The sequence below is a fragment of the Salminus brasiliensis genome, chromosome 9, assembly GCF_030463535.1.
Source record: "Salminus brasiliensis chromosome 9, fSalBra1.hap2, whole genome shotgun sequence".
NCBI classification, from domain to species: Eukaryota; Metazoa; Chordata; class Actinopteri; order Characiformes; family Bryconidae; genus Salminus; species Salminus brasiliensis.
This window is the reverse complement of record NC_132886.1, coordinates 27,855,920-27,875,046: the sequence shown is the minus strand read 5'-3', so window position 1 is coordinate 27,875,046 and position 19,127 is coordinate 27,855,920. Positions and strand designations below refer to the sequence as shown.

The 19,127-nt window shown below is 42.9% G+C and overlaps 1 protein-coding gene across 6 annotated transcripts in view; it reads left to right on the top strand.

Moving 5' to 3' along the window:
- ctnnd2b (catenin (cadherin-associated protein), delta 2b) overlaps window positions 1-18,331 on the top strand; it is a 117,187-nt gene extending 98,856 nt beyond the window's left edge. For 4 of the 6 annotated variants that reach the window (XM_072688088.1, XM_072688090.1, XM_072688086.1 and 1 more), the window contains 10 exons: window positions 1,722-1,839; window positions 2,785-2,970; window positions 3,530-3,724; window positions 4,590-4,740; window positions 6,212-6,428; window positions 8,582-8,666; window positions 10,864-10,990; window positions 13,190-13,321; window positions 13,795-13,871; window positions 15,588-18,331. In XM_072688088.1, the coding sequence (XP_072544189.1) occupies window positions 1,722-1,839; window positions 2,785-2,970; window positions 3,530-3,724; window positions 4,590-4,740; window positions 6,212-6,428; window positions 8,582-8,666; window positions 10,864-10,990; window positions 13,190-13,321; window positions 13,795-13,871; window positions 15,588-15,833 (1,534 nt within the window). In that variant the 3' untranslated portion in view covers window positions 15,834-18,331. The remainder of the gene's footprint in view (window positions 1-1,721; window positions 1,840-2,784; window positions 2,971-3,529; window positions 3,725-4,589; window positions 4,741-6,211; window positions 6,429-8,581; window positions 8,667-10,863; window positions 10,991-13,189; window positions 13,322-13,794; window positions 13,872-15,587) is intronic. The other 2 variants (XM_072688091.1, XM_072688089.1) reach the window with 1 other exon arrangement.
- The last annotated feature ends 796 nt before the right edge of the window (window positions 18,332-19,127 follow it).

Below are 19,127 nucleotides of genomic sequence, written 5' to 3'. Positions count from 1 at the left end.
CTTCGCAGGCATCTTGGTGTGCGGGATGGTTGCATCCGATGAGCCTCCCGGACAATGTCGAAGCCCTGCAGGCTCCAGGCATATGGCCGCTAGATCTTCAGCTCAGAGTATATACACAACGCAATTCCTACCACTGATCCCAGCACTGTCCGAGAGAGTTCTAGGGATTCTAGGGAGTCCAGACTTTTCTAATGCAATTAACAAGTATGGGAAGATTATACTTCACCAATAAGCTTCATGCAAACCATGCGGCCTCTAAATCATCAACATTTACTTCAAGCTGCAGAGAATTTTAAGTAATCTATTATAGACTTAATTGTGTGGTTTGTGATACGGTATGTTGTACAGGCAAAACAAGGCTGTGCCATGTGCTTTTGTCCATTTTTATAACTGCATACTTTACAGAGTGAGATAATTGAAGCATGCAGTTTCCTTGCAAACAGGTGGGGTTTAAAATTCCATTACCTGTTAGCTACATTAGCCTTGTCTTTCCAGTGCAAAAAATAGATAACCCAGCATGTGTTGGCTGAGCGGCTACATTTGAGTTAACGAGAAAGGGGAAAGCTGTGTTTTTATACTAAAATCTGCCTGCAAATAAAATAAACCCTTTCCTGCATCCTCACCACTTCAGTACAGCATCAGCAGTTCTCAAAGGAATGATGAGCGTGGAAAAAATGATGAATGAGTTCTGCTCTGATTGGCTCATTTAAGTCACATCTGCTCATAGGAGCCACATATCATAACTTTGTTTTTATTACTGTGACAAGAACAAGTCATTCTTTTTTTGTAAATATTTCCCAGTCCTACAGGATTGTGCTGCTGTACTCTTGATGTTCGGCTAGAGTTAGTTTTTAGTGTAGCATGGATATCCCCAGGTTTGTGTAGCTCACTTTCCCAGGTTTGGCTTCCTCACATGACACTTTTGAGTTTCCTTTCTGATGTGTGGTTAGCTCTTGTCTAAGGTAGTTTAGTTTGTTTTAAGGAAGCTGACAGTGGAGAGAAGTGGCAGTAAAAGGCCTTCGGCTCTTTTTAGCTTTTAGCCTAGCACAAAGTCCTGCTTGCTTCCTCACTGACCGAGTTTGAACTCCTTCTGTGGTCCCTGATTTGTGTAGCAACTCGTCAAGTTTTTGACGACTAGCAGAGTCTGTAGGTGATTTGCTGTTCATCTTAGAAAACTGACTAAAGGCTCATTTCTACTCCCGTTCCATCCGAAAATGAATGCGCCCATTGTAAACGTTGTAACCGTCACTGCCCTCACTGACAGAAGACTCTGTCCATATCCATATTAAACACTAAGCATAAATGAGCCTAGAAAGTATCAGCAACACCATATTCTCTGGCCCTTGCTTTTTAATGCTTTCCCATCTTTGAAAAGATGACTAAGGGCTAATAGGGATTGTCCATTTTTCTGTTTTGGGGTTTTGGGGTTTTGGAATTGGCCCATTTCTCGCCCTATTTTGGTTAAGCTTGTTTATGGATTTTCTTATTAATTAAGAGCCGACAGTGTTTCAGGTTCACAGTTTGTCACTCCGATGTACCAAACTCTTCTTATTAAACTATGCCAAAAAAATGCAGCCACCAATATTATCACCAGTACACATAAAACTTTGTGGTCCAGAACCATGCAGCCAGTTTGCATCAAAGTTGTTCCAGGTTTGGGAGGTGAACGGAGCTTGTATCACGCTTGGTGACATTGCGTGCCTTCTCTGTTTTCTCCACAGGAACGTGAGCTCTGCAGGAGAAGAGGCACGGCGCAGAATGCGGGAGTGCGAGGGCCTGACAGACGCACTGCTCTACGTCATCCAGACCGCTCTGGGCAGCAGTGAGATCGACAGCAAGGTCTGGCCCTATGCTTCCACTGCGTTACCGACATGCTGAGCTTGTTTTGGGGTGTGCCACAAACTGGTCTCTACTACCAGCCACTGTCCTGAGTGGAGAAAGAGTGAGCAGTTAAAGTCAGGACGGCGGGGACAGATAAATGCCATTAAGCCTGAATCACAAACTATACAGTATGTCACTTGACAACGAGTCTAGAATTTACAGACACTGCGGGGCTTTAAAGAGCAGTGGAAAAAAGATCCCTAAAGAGACTGCAGAGAACCTTTAGCACAAATTTGTTGGTAATTAGCACAGTGTTATTGTGGGTTCCTCCCTCGCCATTGTGTTAAGAGTGGGTTGTGGTAATTGCGCAGATTAAGTTACAAAGTCGGACACCCTCAGTATTGAGTTTCTGGTTTGTTTGAATTTTGAGTCTGCTTTGTTGCTGGAGTAATACTTTGGGAGAAGCAGTCCGAGAATTAAAATATAAAAAAAACTGTCAGAGTTAAATCCCTCTGAAACCGTTTACAAGATCAAAGTCCTCTCCTTTGTTTTGCCCTGCCTCACTGCTCATGACAATAGGATTAGCTTCCCTTGCTCTCCACTGGACTCCATCCAGAGGACCAATCTAACAAGAAACTATTAAGAACACAGATGCAGTAATGCATGGGCTTTACAAAGAGGATAAATTGTCTCCTGAAAAGAAAAGAAAAAAAGACATTTGGATAATACTGTATCTGGCAAAGCTGGCAAACTTAGGGAGCCGTGCATAGGGATTATGGTGCATTCTGCTACTGCAAAGATAACAAACTCCTGGTAGATGGCGTTCCTTCTGAAGTCAAACTGAGATGTTCATGGGTATATATTCCGGTGCAGCTCAGTTCTCAGAATAGAAATAGCCTAATATGAAACCACTGTACTTCCTCCAGCCTTCTTTCCTTCATCTGACTCTCCTTGCCCCAACAGACTATAGAGAACTGCGTGTGCATCTTGAGGAACCTGTCCTATAGGCTGGCGGCTGAGACGTCTCAGGGGCAGCAGCTGGGCTCGGAAGAGCTGGACGGGGTACTGTGCACCGACGCCAGCGGGAAGGACGCTGAGAGCTCCGGCTGCTGGGGCAAGAAGAAGAAGAAAAAGAAGAGCCATGATCAGGTGGGCCACGGGCCTGAGCACCACAGCTGCTAGCAATTAGCACCATTTAGCGACTCTGCCGTTCAGGCGGCCCGCTTCGCCAATCATCTTCCCTCCCCCCACCCCTACCATGGAGATAATTACTTTAGCGAGATGATTTCATTTAGGCTCTGAAAACAGTGGAAAGAGAAGGGCAACGGCCGCGTTCTCCCGCAGCCGCGTGGGCTGAATCGGGAGGTAGAAGGTTGCGTTATCTTGTATTGTGACTTTTAAATTGCAAAATGTATGGGAGTAGACCTATCATTTACAATGATGCAAATGCACATCTGGGAAGGTGCTGAATGAAGCCCTGTTTGGGACAGCTGGATTGCCTCTGCTTGCTAAATGACTGTTTTCGCTGCAGCAGATTAGCGCATAACTTCAGATCCTGCCATATGTTTCATCTCATTTATCCACACCCTGTGTTTGTCTCATTTTTTAATCAGATGTGTAGAAGTTGCTCAGCCTCTCTAAAGGAGCTCATTTAAACATTCAAACAATGTATGTCTAATGAGGTTTGTTCTTCTTCCTGTGCTCTCAGTGGGATGGAGTGGGGCCTTTTCCAGACTCCGGTGATCCACCGAAGGGGCTGCAGATGCTCTGGCACCCGTCCATCGTGAAGCCATACCTCACACTGCTGTCGGAGTGCTCCAACCCGGACACGCTGGAGGGGGCGGCCGGGGCCCTACAGAATCTGGCAGCGGGCAGCTGGAAGGTAGGCCCCACCCCAAAACCAGTGAGTAACTCCGCCCATTCAGAGTCGAGGACCAACGAGGTCAAACCAGCATAAATGACTGACACACACGTACGAAATCCAAAGTTTAAATTGACACAAATCAGAAGACTGCTGAACTCTGGCTTTTATTTATTGTGCATGCATACACTATATGTCCAAATGTTTATGGACGCTCCTTCAGATGAATGCATTTAGCTACTTTAAGTTGCACCTAATGCTGACACAGATGTGCCAATGCGCGCACACACACACATAAAGCCCCCCAGCACTGAGCTGTGGAGCAGTGGAAGAACTGTGTTCTCTGTAATGATGGTTGGTGCTCCATCCAATACTTTTGGGATGAGTTGGGGAGTTGGCGGTGAGGTGAGGTGGTGATCATTAAACATCCTAACCTCACTAACACTTCTGTCACTGAACGCATTCAGATCCTTACAGCAGTGCTCCTTCAAAACCTAGTAGAACATCTTCCCTGGAAAGTAGAGACAGTTACTCCATCAAAAGCAGGATCAGCTCTTTATTAGTACACTTGATTTCCAAAGAGACAGTGACTGAGCAGGTGTCCCAAATTGGTTTGTCCATATTGGTGTGTATACACACCGTCACTGTCATACATTCAGGACCAGCGCTTCTATCAATTCTGCCCAGCATTGAACAGCCAGAACTTCACTCTGTGACACTATTCACTTTTGGGGGGGTGATTTGCTACTTAAATTCAAACAGCAGTTTTGTGGTCTACACTTACTTTGCTAACGTCACTTTTTGCCGTGAAGCACTAAATCAGACCTCAGCTTTTGGTCTTGTTTTACCTGAAATTGCAGTTGAAAGCCTGTAAAATAAAATGATTTGTGTACTTCGTGTCTTGCAGTGGTCGGTGTATATACGAGCAGCGGTGAGGAAGGAGAAAGGTCTGCCCATCCTGGTGGAGCTTCTAAGGATCGATAACGACCGTGTGGTGTGTGCAGTGGCCACAGCCCTCAGAAATATGGCCTTGGATGTGAGGAACAAGGAGCTCATTGGTAAGTCATGGTTGGACGTATGCACAGCTTAGAGTGAACACTTTCTTTCATAGTGATGCATCAATTTGAAGTCAATTATAATAAGTGATGTTCTGAAATACAGATTTAGGAGGAGGAACATGCCTGAAGCCCCTCTTCCCAATCTAACATCCTATAAATACCATCTGTACCTTGTTCATGTGTCTTTGACAAGTTTTCACAACCCTCCACCACCCCGTCACCTCCCTTTAACTCCCTGTCAGATCTCTCATTCCTGGCTCCACTTATCAGAGAGGGGGCTGGCTTTCTACTACAGGCAGAAGCCGTCTGAACTCCAGCTCAAAGTTCTCTGAGTTCTCTGTCCTCTTTAGTCTCCTCCCAAATCATCACATGCTGATGGCATGGTCCAAACTAGCCAATGGAAAGGAACTGGTCCATCTGATGAAAAGCATGCAGAGGCAGACAGGCTTGTGCGTTAGAGAATGTTAATTATGACTAATAATATTAGCTCTTCTGCACTTGGCTGTAGTAAGATCTGATAAAACATTGCATGATTGTACTGCAAACAGTACAAATGATTTACACACTCTTTATTGTATTCAGCAATTGCTGTCGCTTAGGAGGTTTTAATATCTGTGTGTGTGTGTGTGTGTGTGTGTGTGTGTGTGTGTGTGTATAATAGGCAGTCTTGGTTATTGAATAAATCCAGCCAGTTGGGTTGCTTATTGAATAAATGTACACTGGTTTGAGAGGTGGCATGCTATTGTTTGAAGTGTTCCTTGTGACACTAATAGACAATTATTGATCTTTGCGATGATTTGGGTGCTGATGTTGGCCTGAGTCTCCATGGTAACCACCAAGACTGTTTCAGTGTGGGTTCAGTCTTGAGCGTTTGTATCACGTGACAGATGTGAGGCAAAGAGAGTTCAGAAAGCATACTGAAGTGGAGCCTATTCTGCTGGAATACAGATTACTGGCGAGGAGAAGAGGAGTAAGAGGGGTCGTTGGCTTTAGTTAAATGACTGAAAACTGGGGTCATTATTGACTACATACAGAATTGTAGCACAGGTCTATACAACAAAGCACCCTTGTGGTCTCACTGAAAACAAATATATCTATTCAAATGGTTACATGAAACATTTATGACTCTATGGTGTAAAATGGCACCACGTGGACAGAGGCTGTGAGTAGGAGTGGCAGTGCCACTGTATGAAGTCTCAGTGTGGTGGCATCTATAGTCGCCACGATTCATCAAAGATTGAATTCCAGAACACTGAAAAGACCCATCAGCCCTACAGTGAATGTGTCAGACTCTTCTAAAGCCAATGTCAAAGCAGGAATCTCAATCTCAATCCCGGCCAGCTGAAAAAGATTCAATTCTCAGACAGACTGTCCACCCCCGCCCCTTCTAACACCCCCCCCTTCCCCTCTGGTAATAAAGCGAAACCTTTTAACTCTCTCCACTCGTCTTCTGCTCCCCTCCCTCCGAAAGGCAAGTACGCCATGAGAGACCTGGTCCACCGGCTGCCGGGAGGCAACAACAACAGCAGCGGTGGCAGCGTGGCGAAGAGCATGTCCGACGACACCATCACTGCCATCTGCTGCGCTCTGCACGAGGTCATTACCAAGAACATGGAGAACACCAAGGCCCTGCGTGACGCTGGAGGCATCGAGAAGCTCATCGGTATCGCGCGCAGCAAAGGAGATAAGTACGTAGCAGAAGTGTCTCAGAAATGAGGTTCGCCTTCTCTAAGACCCAGCAGAGAAGAGTCCAGAGAAGGTCAATTATTCACTCAGCAACTATTGTTATACATACAAATCTTAAAAATGAAGGTTCTGCAAATTCCTTACAAATCCTTTGTAGGTCTTTAAATGCTGCTGTAGAAGAACTGCTTCTGATTCCAGATGTATATATGAAGATCATTTTAAAGGATCAAAAAAGTCAAGGTTCTTTACCAGTTTAAAGGTTCATCACACTCACATCTCCATGCTAAAATAGCCCTGTATGAAACCCCAAAATGGTTCTTCCATTGCATCGTTTAAAGAACCATGTGTAGCACCTTTATTTGTCAAACGAATATGCAAGCTGTGTAGGTATTAAAGTAAGTAAGGAATTGTAGGTTCTTGAAGGAATTCATTAAACAGAGGAAACACATCATGTGCAATCATGCATGCAAGCTGTGCAGAATATTGGCAGCTAGTATATTTTATATAACTTAAATTTGCTGAGAAATGGAAAAACGTATGTAATAAATGCATTATTGGTCTGTTATTACCATTACTTGAATGGCTCTAGTTATAAATGTCTGCTAAATAGTGTATTAACATTAGATATTATAGATGTAGTGTAACTGGAACTGTACTTATCTAGAAGTTGTAATTCAGCTGTTTTATGCTTATGTAAAATTAAGCAATGGTCCATCTTTTGTCTGTTAACCTGTCTATATCGTCGCTGTCCAATGAGAAACCTGTATCTCCAAAATGGTGACGTTACAGGAGAAGAGCAAAAATGCTCTGAACTTTGAATGGAAGTCAATGTTAAATAAGAGTTTAATTCCGGGTAATTTAGAGCATTTCTATTGGTCTGTTAATCCACAATTATTCACAGTGTACAGAGCAGCTACAGGCCTCAAACCAGGGAGGAAACTAAAAACGGATAAAAATGGAAATGTTTTTTTTATTGGACAACAGCGATATGGACTATAGTGTGAACTTGCAAAAAGGAAAGGAAATGGTTATTGATCTCATTTCTGGCACCAGTAAAGTATTCCTTGTCTTATTTTGGAAGACATAATCACAAAATTGCCCCTTACATCAAGCTATACTTTATATGCTGTAGATATCTGACAGGTATACTGTACAGCGAGACTGCCTGGACTTTTTTTTCCCTCTTACTTTTCTCTGGCAGTTTTTAAGCTGTTAAATAAATAATGGAAACACCGCTTTCCCATTAAGATAATCAGTTTTACATCAGACCACAAATTCTGTGTAAGTGCATCTCTAACAATTCTGAATGCTACTGTGGAACAACTGCAGAAAACGGGCTACACTTGTTAAAAGCGCCTAAAGTGCCTGAAGTTTTTTTTTTTCGGAAGCATCCAGACAGGACATTTTTATCAGGCCTTTAAAGAAGTCCTTCAAATAAAGAGTTACTAAACCGTCACTGAAAGTAATTGAGAAAGCGATTGGACATGGAGTTAATACCAAATCAAGCCATCCTCTTCTACACAGAGTGTCTGTGACTAGCCTTGGGTGCTTTCTCATTGCAAGGTGCTCTTTTCAAGCACCTTATCTGCAGCCCAAATCATAATGGAGAAGCGCTTGATAATTCATCCCCCCGGCGGAGATGTTAACATGCGGGACCAATGGCAGCGTGCAGTGCCGTCATTTGCTTAAAGAAGTGCAATAGATTTTCTGCTGAAATTAAAATGACTTTCCACAAGCCCCAGGCACCAGTCCACAAGTATGGACAAGAAGGTACTGGGGTTTTCTTTTTCTGTTTTTTTTGTAATTGTGGCTGTGGACTGTAGGTGTTTCCCTGAAGTATGTTCTCTGAAATGAATATGTAGGACTGTTTTTGAATGCTTGTTGTTTTCACCTCTCTGCTTTGCATTATTGAACTGTCGAATTTCACTTTGACTGTCAGTCTGTAAATTTGTATAAAAAAAAACCCCAAACTGAATGAATGTGCAAATATAAGCACTTTGTTATTTATAGAACAGAAAGTGCTCTCTCTCTTTCTCTCTTTCTCTCCCTCTGTTTTCTTATGAAGCTCTTTCACAGTCCCTCCCCTGGGTTTTTATTATTTAGGTCTGCGGAGCGTGCAACTTTTAACCATTTTCCTCTGAACCTTCTCGTGCAGACACACGCCCAAGGTGGTAAAAGCAGCATCTCAAGTCCTCAACAGTATGTGGCAGTACCGGGATCTGCGCAGCCTCTATAAGAAGGTAGTGAACTCCTTAAAACGTTACCTTGGGTAAAGCACTGCTTTATACCACAGCTCCAGCATCTGAGACACCTTTGTTCAGATAAGCTGTTTATATATAGACACAGGCAGTGGATGTGTTTTCACTCCGAATACTTAAACAAGATGGAGGGAGAGCAGGATTGTATAAGATCTGTATCCGTCTTCTTGTGCTCTCACAGACACATTCTCCCTTTCAGTGCTTTGAAACACGCGATGCGAACTGAAAGTCGTGGGTTAGTGGTGGTTAAAGGAGCTGGAGCAATAGTAGCACGTAGTAAAATACCTCCTTTTTAAAATGTTGTAAATTGTTTGAACTGAACAGTATGCAGTCACAGACACAACAACTACAGTTATTATAGTAAAGTGCACATAATAATAAGTAGTATTTATTACAATAAACTACACAAAGCTGAGTTGTGCGTTGTTTGCACTGCTGTAGGACATTGCAAGTATTGATTTTTAGCTTTAGTAGTATTGAGACATAAGCTTTCCTAACTACAGTGTACGTCATTCACTCGGAGGTTTAAATAGTTTTAAAGAACAGCTAAAAAAATGACAAATTCCTTTCTGTAAATGAGGTTTCAGTCTGGTAAACAAAGTATATACACATACTGAACTAAATATAGACTGCTTGACTAAAAGCCAAGTCATGGCAGTGTGCAGTGTGCAATTTCCATTAAATTACTGGTAACTTTTCATGGGAACTTGAAAGCTCAGGAGCTTGAAAATATTTGGAAATAACTTGGAAATATTCTAAAATGTAAACTATTCATTGAAATATTGGATAATTTAAAGGAAATGTATCATACACTATCATCAATGTACAGTTTTTCTGTCAACAGCAGACATAAAGACATAATACAAATACATTTACCTTGGGAATAAACTGGTAATTATGGTTATTATGGTAATTATCGGAGCTGAAGGTGAGAAACCTATATATAGTTGGTAAACAATATACTGAAGCACAATCTTGGCTAAAATAATTAGATATGATACCAAAACAGTTAAATAGCAAAGCTGCCCCAACAAATAGGAGTGTAGTGATACATAGACGTCAGGGTTTGGTTCACAGCATGGTTTAGACCTGTTCGGACACTTCAAAATCAGAAGGCTAGATTTTTTATTATTATTTTTATTTTAGACCCCAGTCATCTTAAGATTATCTTAGCATGGCATGTTGCTAATCTGCTAACACCTTACAGCTTTTGGAAGGGATTCCCAAACCTTTTCATGCCAAGAAACTGTATCTGTATCTACTTTTTCACAGTATGCTGTTCTTTCACTCAATAATAATAATAATAATAATAATATCAGGTTTGTATGGTATTCTTTGAGCATAGTCGCACTACTCAAGAAGAGTGGATTCATTCATTTTATTAATGCCAACCTTCATATCTTTTCTGTCACGCAAAAAATAAAATCTCCAAAATGGCAACGCTACCAGAGGAAAGAACAGCCTTCTTAACTTTGATTTTATTCCGAGTCATTTTGAAGCATTTCTATTGGTCCATTTGTCATTACATTTTGAGACAATTTAAATGGCAACTTTCAGATTCCATTTATTTCAAAAACTAAAAAAATGACAGAACTGGAAATACAAGGTTTTGGCGTGACTGCAACAATATTGTCTGGCACTGTGGTCCAGTTTACACCTGGCATTAACATTAACATGAGTGATCTGATCTTAAGTGACCAGCACAATGTACAGGTTTGAACGATCAGGCTTTGTAATCCGGTCACGTTCGGAGGTGGTCAGACACACATTTGACCACATTATTCTTATAATGTGAACGTCGGAGCTTTCCAGTGCGTTCCTGACTGCAAAGCCGTCCACTGTCTGCTGAGATCGCTACAATAACAAATTATTATTATTATTATTATTATTATTATTATATTGGCATTATAATGTGTGTCATGCCCCCACTCCAGCCAAAATGATGTGAGAAATCTACATGTATAATGTCATAAGATAAGTGTGTTGTGAAAGTGAGCAATGCATACTGGAATTTTCAGAAGAAGAAAGATCTCAACAGCAGATTCCAGTAATGGTCTAATCCGATAAAGTAATTATTTATAAGGAGTATTTAAGATGAGGAATCTGTTAGAAGCTGTTAATGTTAACATTTACCCTGTGCTCACTGGCTGCCACATTGCATGATTTCTCTCATTTGCAGGACGGCTATTCGCAGTACCACTTTGTGGGTTCATCCTCTACAATAGAGAGAGACCGACAGAGACCTTATTCATCTTCACGCACTCCCTCCATCTCCCCTGTGCGGACTTCGCCCAATAATCGGTCAGGTGAGTGGTGGTCTATAGTACCTTGTGTTGACTGACACTATGGCCTCCCACTTAGTTTTTCCTCAGTTCCCAATTGCAGTATGCATAAATACTAAGGAAAGGCTCTGATGTAAGCAATGACAGTTGTGATTTATATCTTGTAAAGAAAGTTTAGATTGGTCATTCGTCTAGAATTGATTTTAATTTTCTTGGTTTTCACAGTAGACCTGTTTTGTTGACATATATAAATGGAGTAGGGTGGCACTGGAAAATTTACATGGACTTAAGTGCTTTAATATACGCCAAGCAAAATCCCCCAGCATTATTTGACTGCTTATATTACTTTACATAACACTGTAGGTGCTAATTCAACACTGGAGATTTCGCTGCTGCACCGTATAGCACTAATAGCTAGAACACAGCATATTTCTGTGGTTCTGTAATCAAGTTGTAGATTTAGAGCTTAAGCTGACAGGCCAATCGCAGCACAGGCGCTGTCTCACACCTTTCACTGTTTCTTTCGCTTGAGCTGTGGTTGTAAAGGAGCTGGGATGAAAATCAATACATTTGCAAGTAAGATGGGCCGACTCTATGCTTACCGTCAGCCATCAGCTATCAAACAGGTGAAGACATTGCTGGCTGAGAAGAGCTAAATGCGCACCGGACCAAATATAGACTGCTTGACTAAAAGCCAAGTCATGGCAGTGTGCAAAAGCTCATACTACTACTCCTGAGTACTGTAGCAAAACAGCACTAAAGAATGATTAACATGTCCAAAACCACATAGGGGCTAACTTGCTAACAGCTTAGAGCTTTAGGAAGGGGTTCCTAGACATTAGCATGCCAATACCCACCTGCGTACACTTTCACATAGCATAATTTGCTGTTATTGCACTTAAATGAATTACTGTCAAATAAGAATCACTGCCCCTTCTCTGTTCTGTTCTGCAGAAGTGATGCATTCAGCTCTACTCTTCAGTATGAACACATGAATACAGTTCAGTAATATAGCCACAGGGCTCGGTTTGATAGATTGTTGTAAAATGGTAGCACGAGCATCACATGAAACACTCTCTCTCTAATATTTAAAATGATCCTGATACTACAAACTGAGAAACTGAGCTGGGGTCAGCCAGCTGCCCTGTATCTGCGCTGTACCCTTCTTCTGTCTATCTAGTTCACGGCCAAATGAGCTCATTCCCCCTTGTGCATTTAGGAGAGCCACAGGGTGGGGGCGCTGTGGAAGTTTACTGATTGGTGATTGGTTCAAATAAAGCTACTTGCACAGCTTACTCTACTCTCAGCCCTTTGTAAATCTGTGTACCATGGTTATATAGATGGTATGGAGAAAGTAGATACTGCCCAATCCTGCTGCTTAATTTTTGCATCTTTCTTACGTATTTCCAGCTACAAGGTATTTCAGCATGCGGTCAATGGAAACTGAGAAGCCTCCTGCTGTTTTAGGTTTTAGGGGCATTAGCTGTGCTGTTGTCATCTTCCTGCAACGTTGAACTGGCTGAATAATCCAGGATACTAATATGTTCTGTTGTTGCAAATACATGTTGGTAAGAGGTGCTGACTTTAGGATGCACTCAGTGTGAAATAACACACATATGATACACAGATAATAAAAAATCCAATAAATATATGAAATGTTATTTCATGATCAGATCAGAGTGGCATGGTTCCAGACTATTAGCTTGCTTGTTTACTATGTGAGTTTGCAGGATACCCTTTTAGTCCATTTCTGAATTCGTGGGGGGTGCTGGGGGGGGGGGTGTAGTTGTCTCCTGCTCTTTGCTTTACCTCGGGTAATCAGATTTCCTGGCAGATCTCATCAGTGTTACTGACCACCAGCTTCGCCCGACACAAATTTGGCAAACGGCAGCAATAGATCTGGCCTCAGGAGTCAAGCTAAAGGCTTCAACAAAAACAATGAACTGCCTGATTTCATTTAGAAGCTGAAATTAAATACCGGCGTCTGCTCTCCATCCAAATGTGAGCAAAAAGCCGACTCGTTATAATGAACTGGAGTGTTAGCGAGTGAGCACCAGTGATTGTCTGATGAAAGTGTAAAGAGCTGTCCAGAACTGCCCGTTTGTTCCCTTTGTCCGTGTTCCACTGTTATGTGCTGATATGCTGACTTGTGTTTGTTTGTGTCTGTCTCTGTGTGTGTGTGTGTGTGTGTATTTGTTTCTCCGCCTGTTTGTTTGTTTGAAGCGAGCGCCCCTGCCTCCCCTCGAGAGATGATGAGCCTGAAGGAGAGGAAGGCAGACTACGAGTCAACTGGAACCAATTCTGGTTACCACGGCAACAAGGGCGAGCACACCTCCCGAAAGGACGCCATGGCAGGTAAGCCTTTCGACATTCTGAGTCTTCATCTCCCTCGACTGGGAGGTCACACTAAACCTCCACTGGGAGGCTTCCCTTTATACCGCCAAGGTGGAGGAACAAGGAAAAAGCTCCAGAGACGGTCTGGGCGTGCGGGCGGGAAGGAGGGAGGTGGAGGAGGGAGGAGGAGGGGGTGTGTGGGGGTGGTTTCATTTTCAAATTAGCCGCTCCACACAGCCTACTTTTTAAGCAGCCATGGAGCGAGAGCTCTGTGTGGACTCAGTGCAGTCTTTGTGCAGTAAACATCACTGAAGCCTGCACCTGCATGTTTGTTTAAAACCGCTTGCCTGATCTACAAACACTATGAATCATCCTCCTCTCCAGTGCTGTCACTCACAGGCTGATCCAGATGCTTGCCACGCGTTCACGATTCTCTTCCCATATGTGCCCTCTTCTCTCTCTCTCTCTCTCTCTCTCTCTCTCTCTCTCTGCAGCCCAAATCTCCAGTGGAACCTCCACCCTGTTCCGAGGTGCTTACGTGTCTCCCAGTGACGACCTCAAACACAACCAGGTAAGCAGTGTTAACACCCGGACCAGGCCAGTTTTAACCCCTTAACAGCTTATCTTGGGTCAAGATTTAAATCTAAATAAGATAAGACAGTCCTTTATTAGTCCCGCAGTGGGGAAATTCTTAGTGTCACAGCAGAAAGGGATAGCAGGACACTCAGTTACAAAAATTTAGATAAATAATTTACACTATATACATAATATAAATAAGAATTAAAAAAGCAATAACAATACTATTTACAGCAAAAGACTCTTAATTGCACATGGGGGGGGGTATTGCACATAGCATTCCCTGAACATGTGTGTGTAGTTTAAGTGTGTGTATGTGGTCCGCTAGGGGCAGTGCTGGTTGTGGAGTCTGACGGCAGCAGGAAGGAAGGATATAACCTGTATCAGTTTCTCTTTTATTTTGTCCTTGTCAGTAAAACGTTTTGACAGTTTTTCACTTCAGTGGACTTCTGTACATCAGTTTAATTTTGATCTAAGTGCCTGGCCACAAAGACCTGAAGTGTGTGGGACTGGTCAGTGAAATATCCCTCTTTTTAAAGAGTGGAGCTATAGCGGTATACGCAGAAGTGAAGGTTCAGTTCACGTCACGGTTTTTACCTCACGGTTCAGTACAAGTTTGCTACAATAGGGAAAAGGCAACCTTGTGTTTTATCATGCCCTCTGAGCTAGTCGCTACCACCGGTAGTGTGTTCAGCAGTACACACACCCTACAACTGCCATTCTCATTCTCATCCGAACCATCATGATCGTATGGTTTAAAATCAGATGAAAAAAGGGCAGAATGTGGGTGAATCGGTTGAGCAGTGAGCAGGAAAAGACAGAACGGATAGCTGATATGTGAGCCTCTCTCTACACATGCAGCAGGAAGCGAGAGAAAGGAGGAGGAATCACATACCTACCACTTAGCATTATGCTAACCACATGCCTACATCATCATACACTGGCCTCAAGGCCCATTGAGTTGAAATGAACGTTGCACATGACGTGTTTATGTGGTTTCAAACCGATGAAAGATCAGAGCTTCAGATAGCAGCAACTGCTGTTTTTATTTTTAGCTCTGCTACATATACACTATATGGACAAAAGTATTGGGACATCTACACATTACACCTACAAGAGCATTACACATACAAGAGCTACACATTACACCTACATGACATCCCATTCTAAATCCATAAGCATTCATATGGAGTTGGTCCCTCTATGCAGATCCAACAGCAGGTTTGGGACTCTGCAGTTATTGAGTCAGCAGAGTGTTGGAGACTTTTCTGCGCCTCAACACTCCTTAGCAACCCCGCTGTATAACGTTACAGGGTCTGCCACTTCATGTCAGAGTTGCTGTGGTTCCTAAACGCTTCCACTTTTCAATAATACCACTCACACTTGATGGTGGAATATCTAGGAGGGAAGAAATTCACGCTGGAACGCTGGAACAGTAGCATCCTACTACAGAACCACGCTGGAATTCAGTGAGCTCTTTAGAACCACCCATTCTTTCACTAACGTGTGTAAAGGCAGACTGCACGGCCAGGTGCTTGCTTAATTAACAGGTAAATTAACAGGTGTCCCAATACTTTTGTCAATTTCTAAGTTAATATAATGCTGTAGTTCTTTATGACAGTTGATTTGTGGCATTACGGCTTGCAGTCTATGAGGAGCAGCGTCCTCTCCATGTGCTCTTCTTACTCTCTCTCTCTCTGGGTGCTCTCAGATCTCCGCTCAAGGAAACCCTCCAGAGGCCTACCCTCCCTTCCAGACTCCCCCCGGAGCCAACTTCGAGGAGACTTACTACGAGGACCAAGTGCACCAGCGCCCGCCGCCCGCCGCCGACGGCACCATGCACCTGGGCTTGAAGTCCACCGGCAACTACGTGGACTTCTACTCAGCCTCCAGGCCCTACAGCGAACTCAACTACGAGACGAGTCACTACCCAGCCTCGCCCGACTCCTGGGTGTAGAGGCAGCGGGCCGGGCTGAGGACGCACCGTCACGCAGAGAGAAACCAGCCCCGCATGTGCATGAACACTATCGGAGACACACACACGCACTCACACACGGACATGCCCCTTCGGATCGGATCGGACCGGGGATCCCACTGAGCTGTTCATTCACAGTGGCTGTCAGAGACGCTGTCTGAAGAAGTAGAAGAGGACGAGGACGATGATGTGGAGAAAGGCTAAGGGAGCGTTTTTATGGGACAGAGCCCCACAGGTGTAAGGACGGTCTTCGAGGCTGCCGAGAGAGCGCGGGAATGTTCAGAAAGCGGTAGGGAAAGCTGTAAATACGTGGCAGACAGACAGAGAGAGGAGGTGGGTACGCGAAGCACAAGAAAACGATACGTCATTTAAACACAAGCTGAGGAAAATAGCTCTGGCTCATTTTTAGGACATTCGTTTGAGTTCGACCTGCTTTTTAACGGAGCGCTCTTTTCACGAGGAGCTTCTCAGAGCCTTTTTATCTTTTCTGTTCATTCTCTTTATTTTGTACCTCCTCTTTTTAACTTCTTAATTCTAGTGTAAAGTATTTGTTGTATATTGCAGATGTAGATACAAGTTACATTGTGTATATTACAGGAAAAAAAAGATACCGTGTCCTCACTCCTCTGTGGCTCAAAATATCGTTTTTCTGGTAGACCTGGGAAACGGAGGGAAGGATACGCGGCTTAAAGCGTTCTCTACTGTAGGTAAGGTATGTTTTGGCAGCAGAAAAGGTAGGCTGTGATTTTAGATGCTGTAGTTTACTCAGACGTCAGGTTTCTTTTTTTTGTTTCTTTGAGAACATCTGAGACCATAACACAGAGCGTCATTCCACGCGCCGAGTGCTATACTGCCTGGCGGGAGTTTACTGGTGAACATTTTTAACCTCATTCTGCTGCGTTGTTTTTTTTTGTTGTTGTTTTTTTACGCTCTGTAAAGATTCAGTGCCAGGCTTTTCCTTTTCTTCGTTTTTTTTGTTTTGTTTTTCTAATCACACTGAACTGAAACTGTACCGTTCCACTCGGCTCCCAGTGATCTGTGCTCCATTTTTGTAAAATGTGCCAAACGTGTTTATCCCTGAGCCAAGGGGGTACCGCCAAGCCGACGCCGAAGTTTACATTCAGCGCCAGCGTGTCATTGGTTGTAACGATACCAGTTTGTAAATGCTTTTTTTGTTTGTTTGTTCGTTCGTTTTCTAACATGTTTCAACGGCATAGGGATGCCACACACACACACACACACACACACACACACACACTACAACGAGACTGAGGTAACGCTCAGAGGGACGCAGCCTTTCAGAGCTAAGATCCCTCCTATAATGTACAATTAGTTTACGCTGTGTTGTAAAATAGACGACTGAACAGACCAGGTTTTTTTTTTTTTTCTTTCCTCCTCCAGAAATCGGTGGTTCTTAAGTTCATCGTAGACTAATGTCAATAGAGTACGAATATATATTATATAAATACAAATATATATAAATATATATACTTTTTATGTGCAGATGTGGATGTCACCTAATGCAGCAACATTATTAAGAAGAAAAAAAAGACGACTTAGGATACATGTAGGGTTTTGTTCTCGTTCATTTCTGATCTAAATTTACACTCCAAACTGTTGCCCTCCTGTTGTCATGTCGTTGCTGTGTGAAACAGGTGAGACCAGGGCTCCAGGCACATGGATGAACGATGCGTCCAAGTTTCTAACACTGATCAGAAACGGTGCTAAAAAAAAAACAAACAAGAAAACTAACAAAAAGAGAGAGACCCCCACGTCCACATGCATTCTAGTGTCCAGATAGCGTTTGCCATTTGATGTCGCTACCTTTCTAAATATTAAAGCAGTTTTGAAAGTGTTTGATACCCAGAGCGAAAATTAGCCCCCCGTCTCTGCCCCCCGCCCCCTTCACATTGCTAAAAACAAACAAAAAAATAATACAAAAAAAACTACACTGCAGAAGTGTGCTGCTAGTCTGGCCTTGCTTGTAGAAAAGTGACTTTCAGTTGTGATTGCCCTTCTCTCTTATCTCAGGACATCTTACCTTCGCTCTCTGAGGGAGCAGCTCGGCGAACGCTCCTCCTCTCAGACTGAAAGACAGATGCCGCGAGCAGCAGTCACGGCCTCTGCTCGAGCTGTTACTTAATCTGAAGTGGTTGAGGACCCTTTGAAGTGTGGCGGCAAGCCCTGGTCTTCCCTCCATATCATGTTGAATTTAGAGATAACTTGTCAGATGCAAGGAAACGGAATGATATTTCCTGAATTCGTCTCGCATATCTTTCAGCACTATCAATAGTGAACATGGAAAAAAATAAAAATAAAAAACATGCGAAATATTTGTGGAAAAGTAGACATGTCTGACGACCTGTACTGGAAATGTAAGTACATTTTTTTTTGTTGCTAGACAAAGTGTTTGAGAGACTTGTGAACCTTTTTATTGCCAGATTGCAACTGCTATAAGATAAAAACTGACTATGGGAAAATCGCTGTTTTGTGATCATTTCATGTCGGAGTGTCGGTTGTTATCACAAGCAGTTTGGTTTGGTGAGTGATCTGAAAATAGACTCCTAACTGCCAGGATTTGTTTGTACCATCAAGTGTCATTGCATACGATTGCAAGGAAAAGTAAGTGAACCCCCTTGGAAGTATGGAAGGAACCTGTATGTCTGCATTGATGATTAATAAAATGTGGTCGGACAAGTCGCTGTCATAGACAAACTCAATCCAGCTAAACTAATAACACCCAAACAGTGGTACTGTAATGTCTTATATTGAGCACATTGAGTAAACCTCCACACTGCAGGCTGGAAAAAGTAAGTGAACCCTTGAATTAATAACATGTTGACCCTTTTTTACAGCGATCACCTCCACCAAATGTTCCCTGTAGCTGCAAATAAAATTCATTCAGTGTTGAGAAAAAGTTCCAACCGTTCCTCCTTGCAGATGTGTTTCAGTTTATCAGTATTTCTGCACACACTGTCCTCTTCAGGTCATGCCACAGCATCTCAAATGTTGTTTATTTAATAATTAATTCATTTTTAATCACTTAATCGTTATTTAGTGCTTTGGGTCATTGTCTTGTTGCGTAACCCAACGTCCCTTCTGCTTGAGGTCATGCTTCTCTTACATTCTCCTATAAAATGTTTTGAAAATGTAACTTTGAATTCATTGTTCAATCAATGATCACAAGGCATCCAGGACCTGAGATAGCAAAGCAGCCCCAAACCATGATGCTCCCTCCACCATGCTTCACAGTTGGGATGAGGTTTTTGCAGTGGT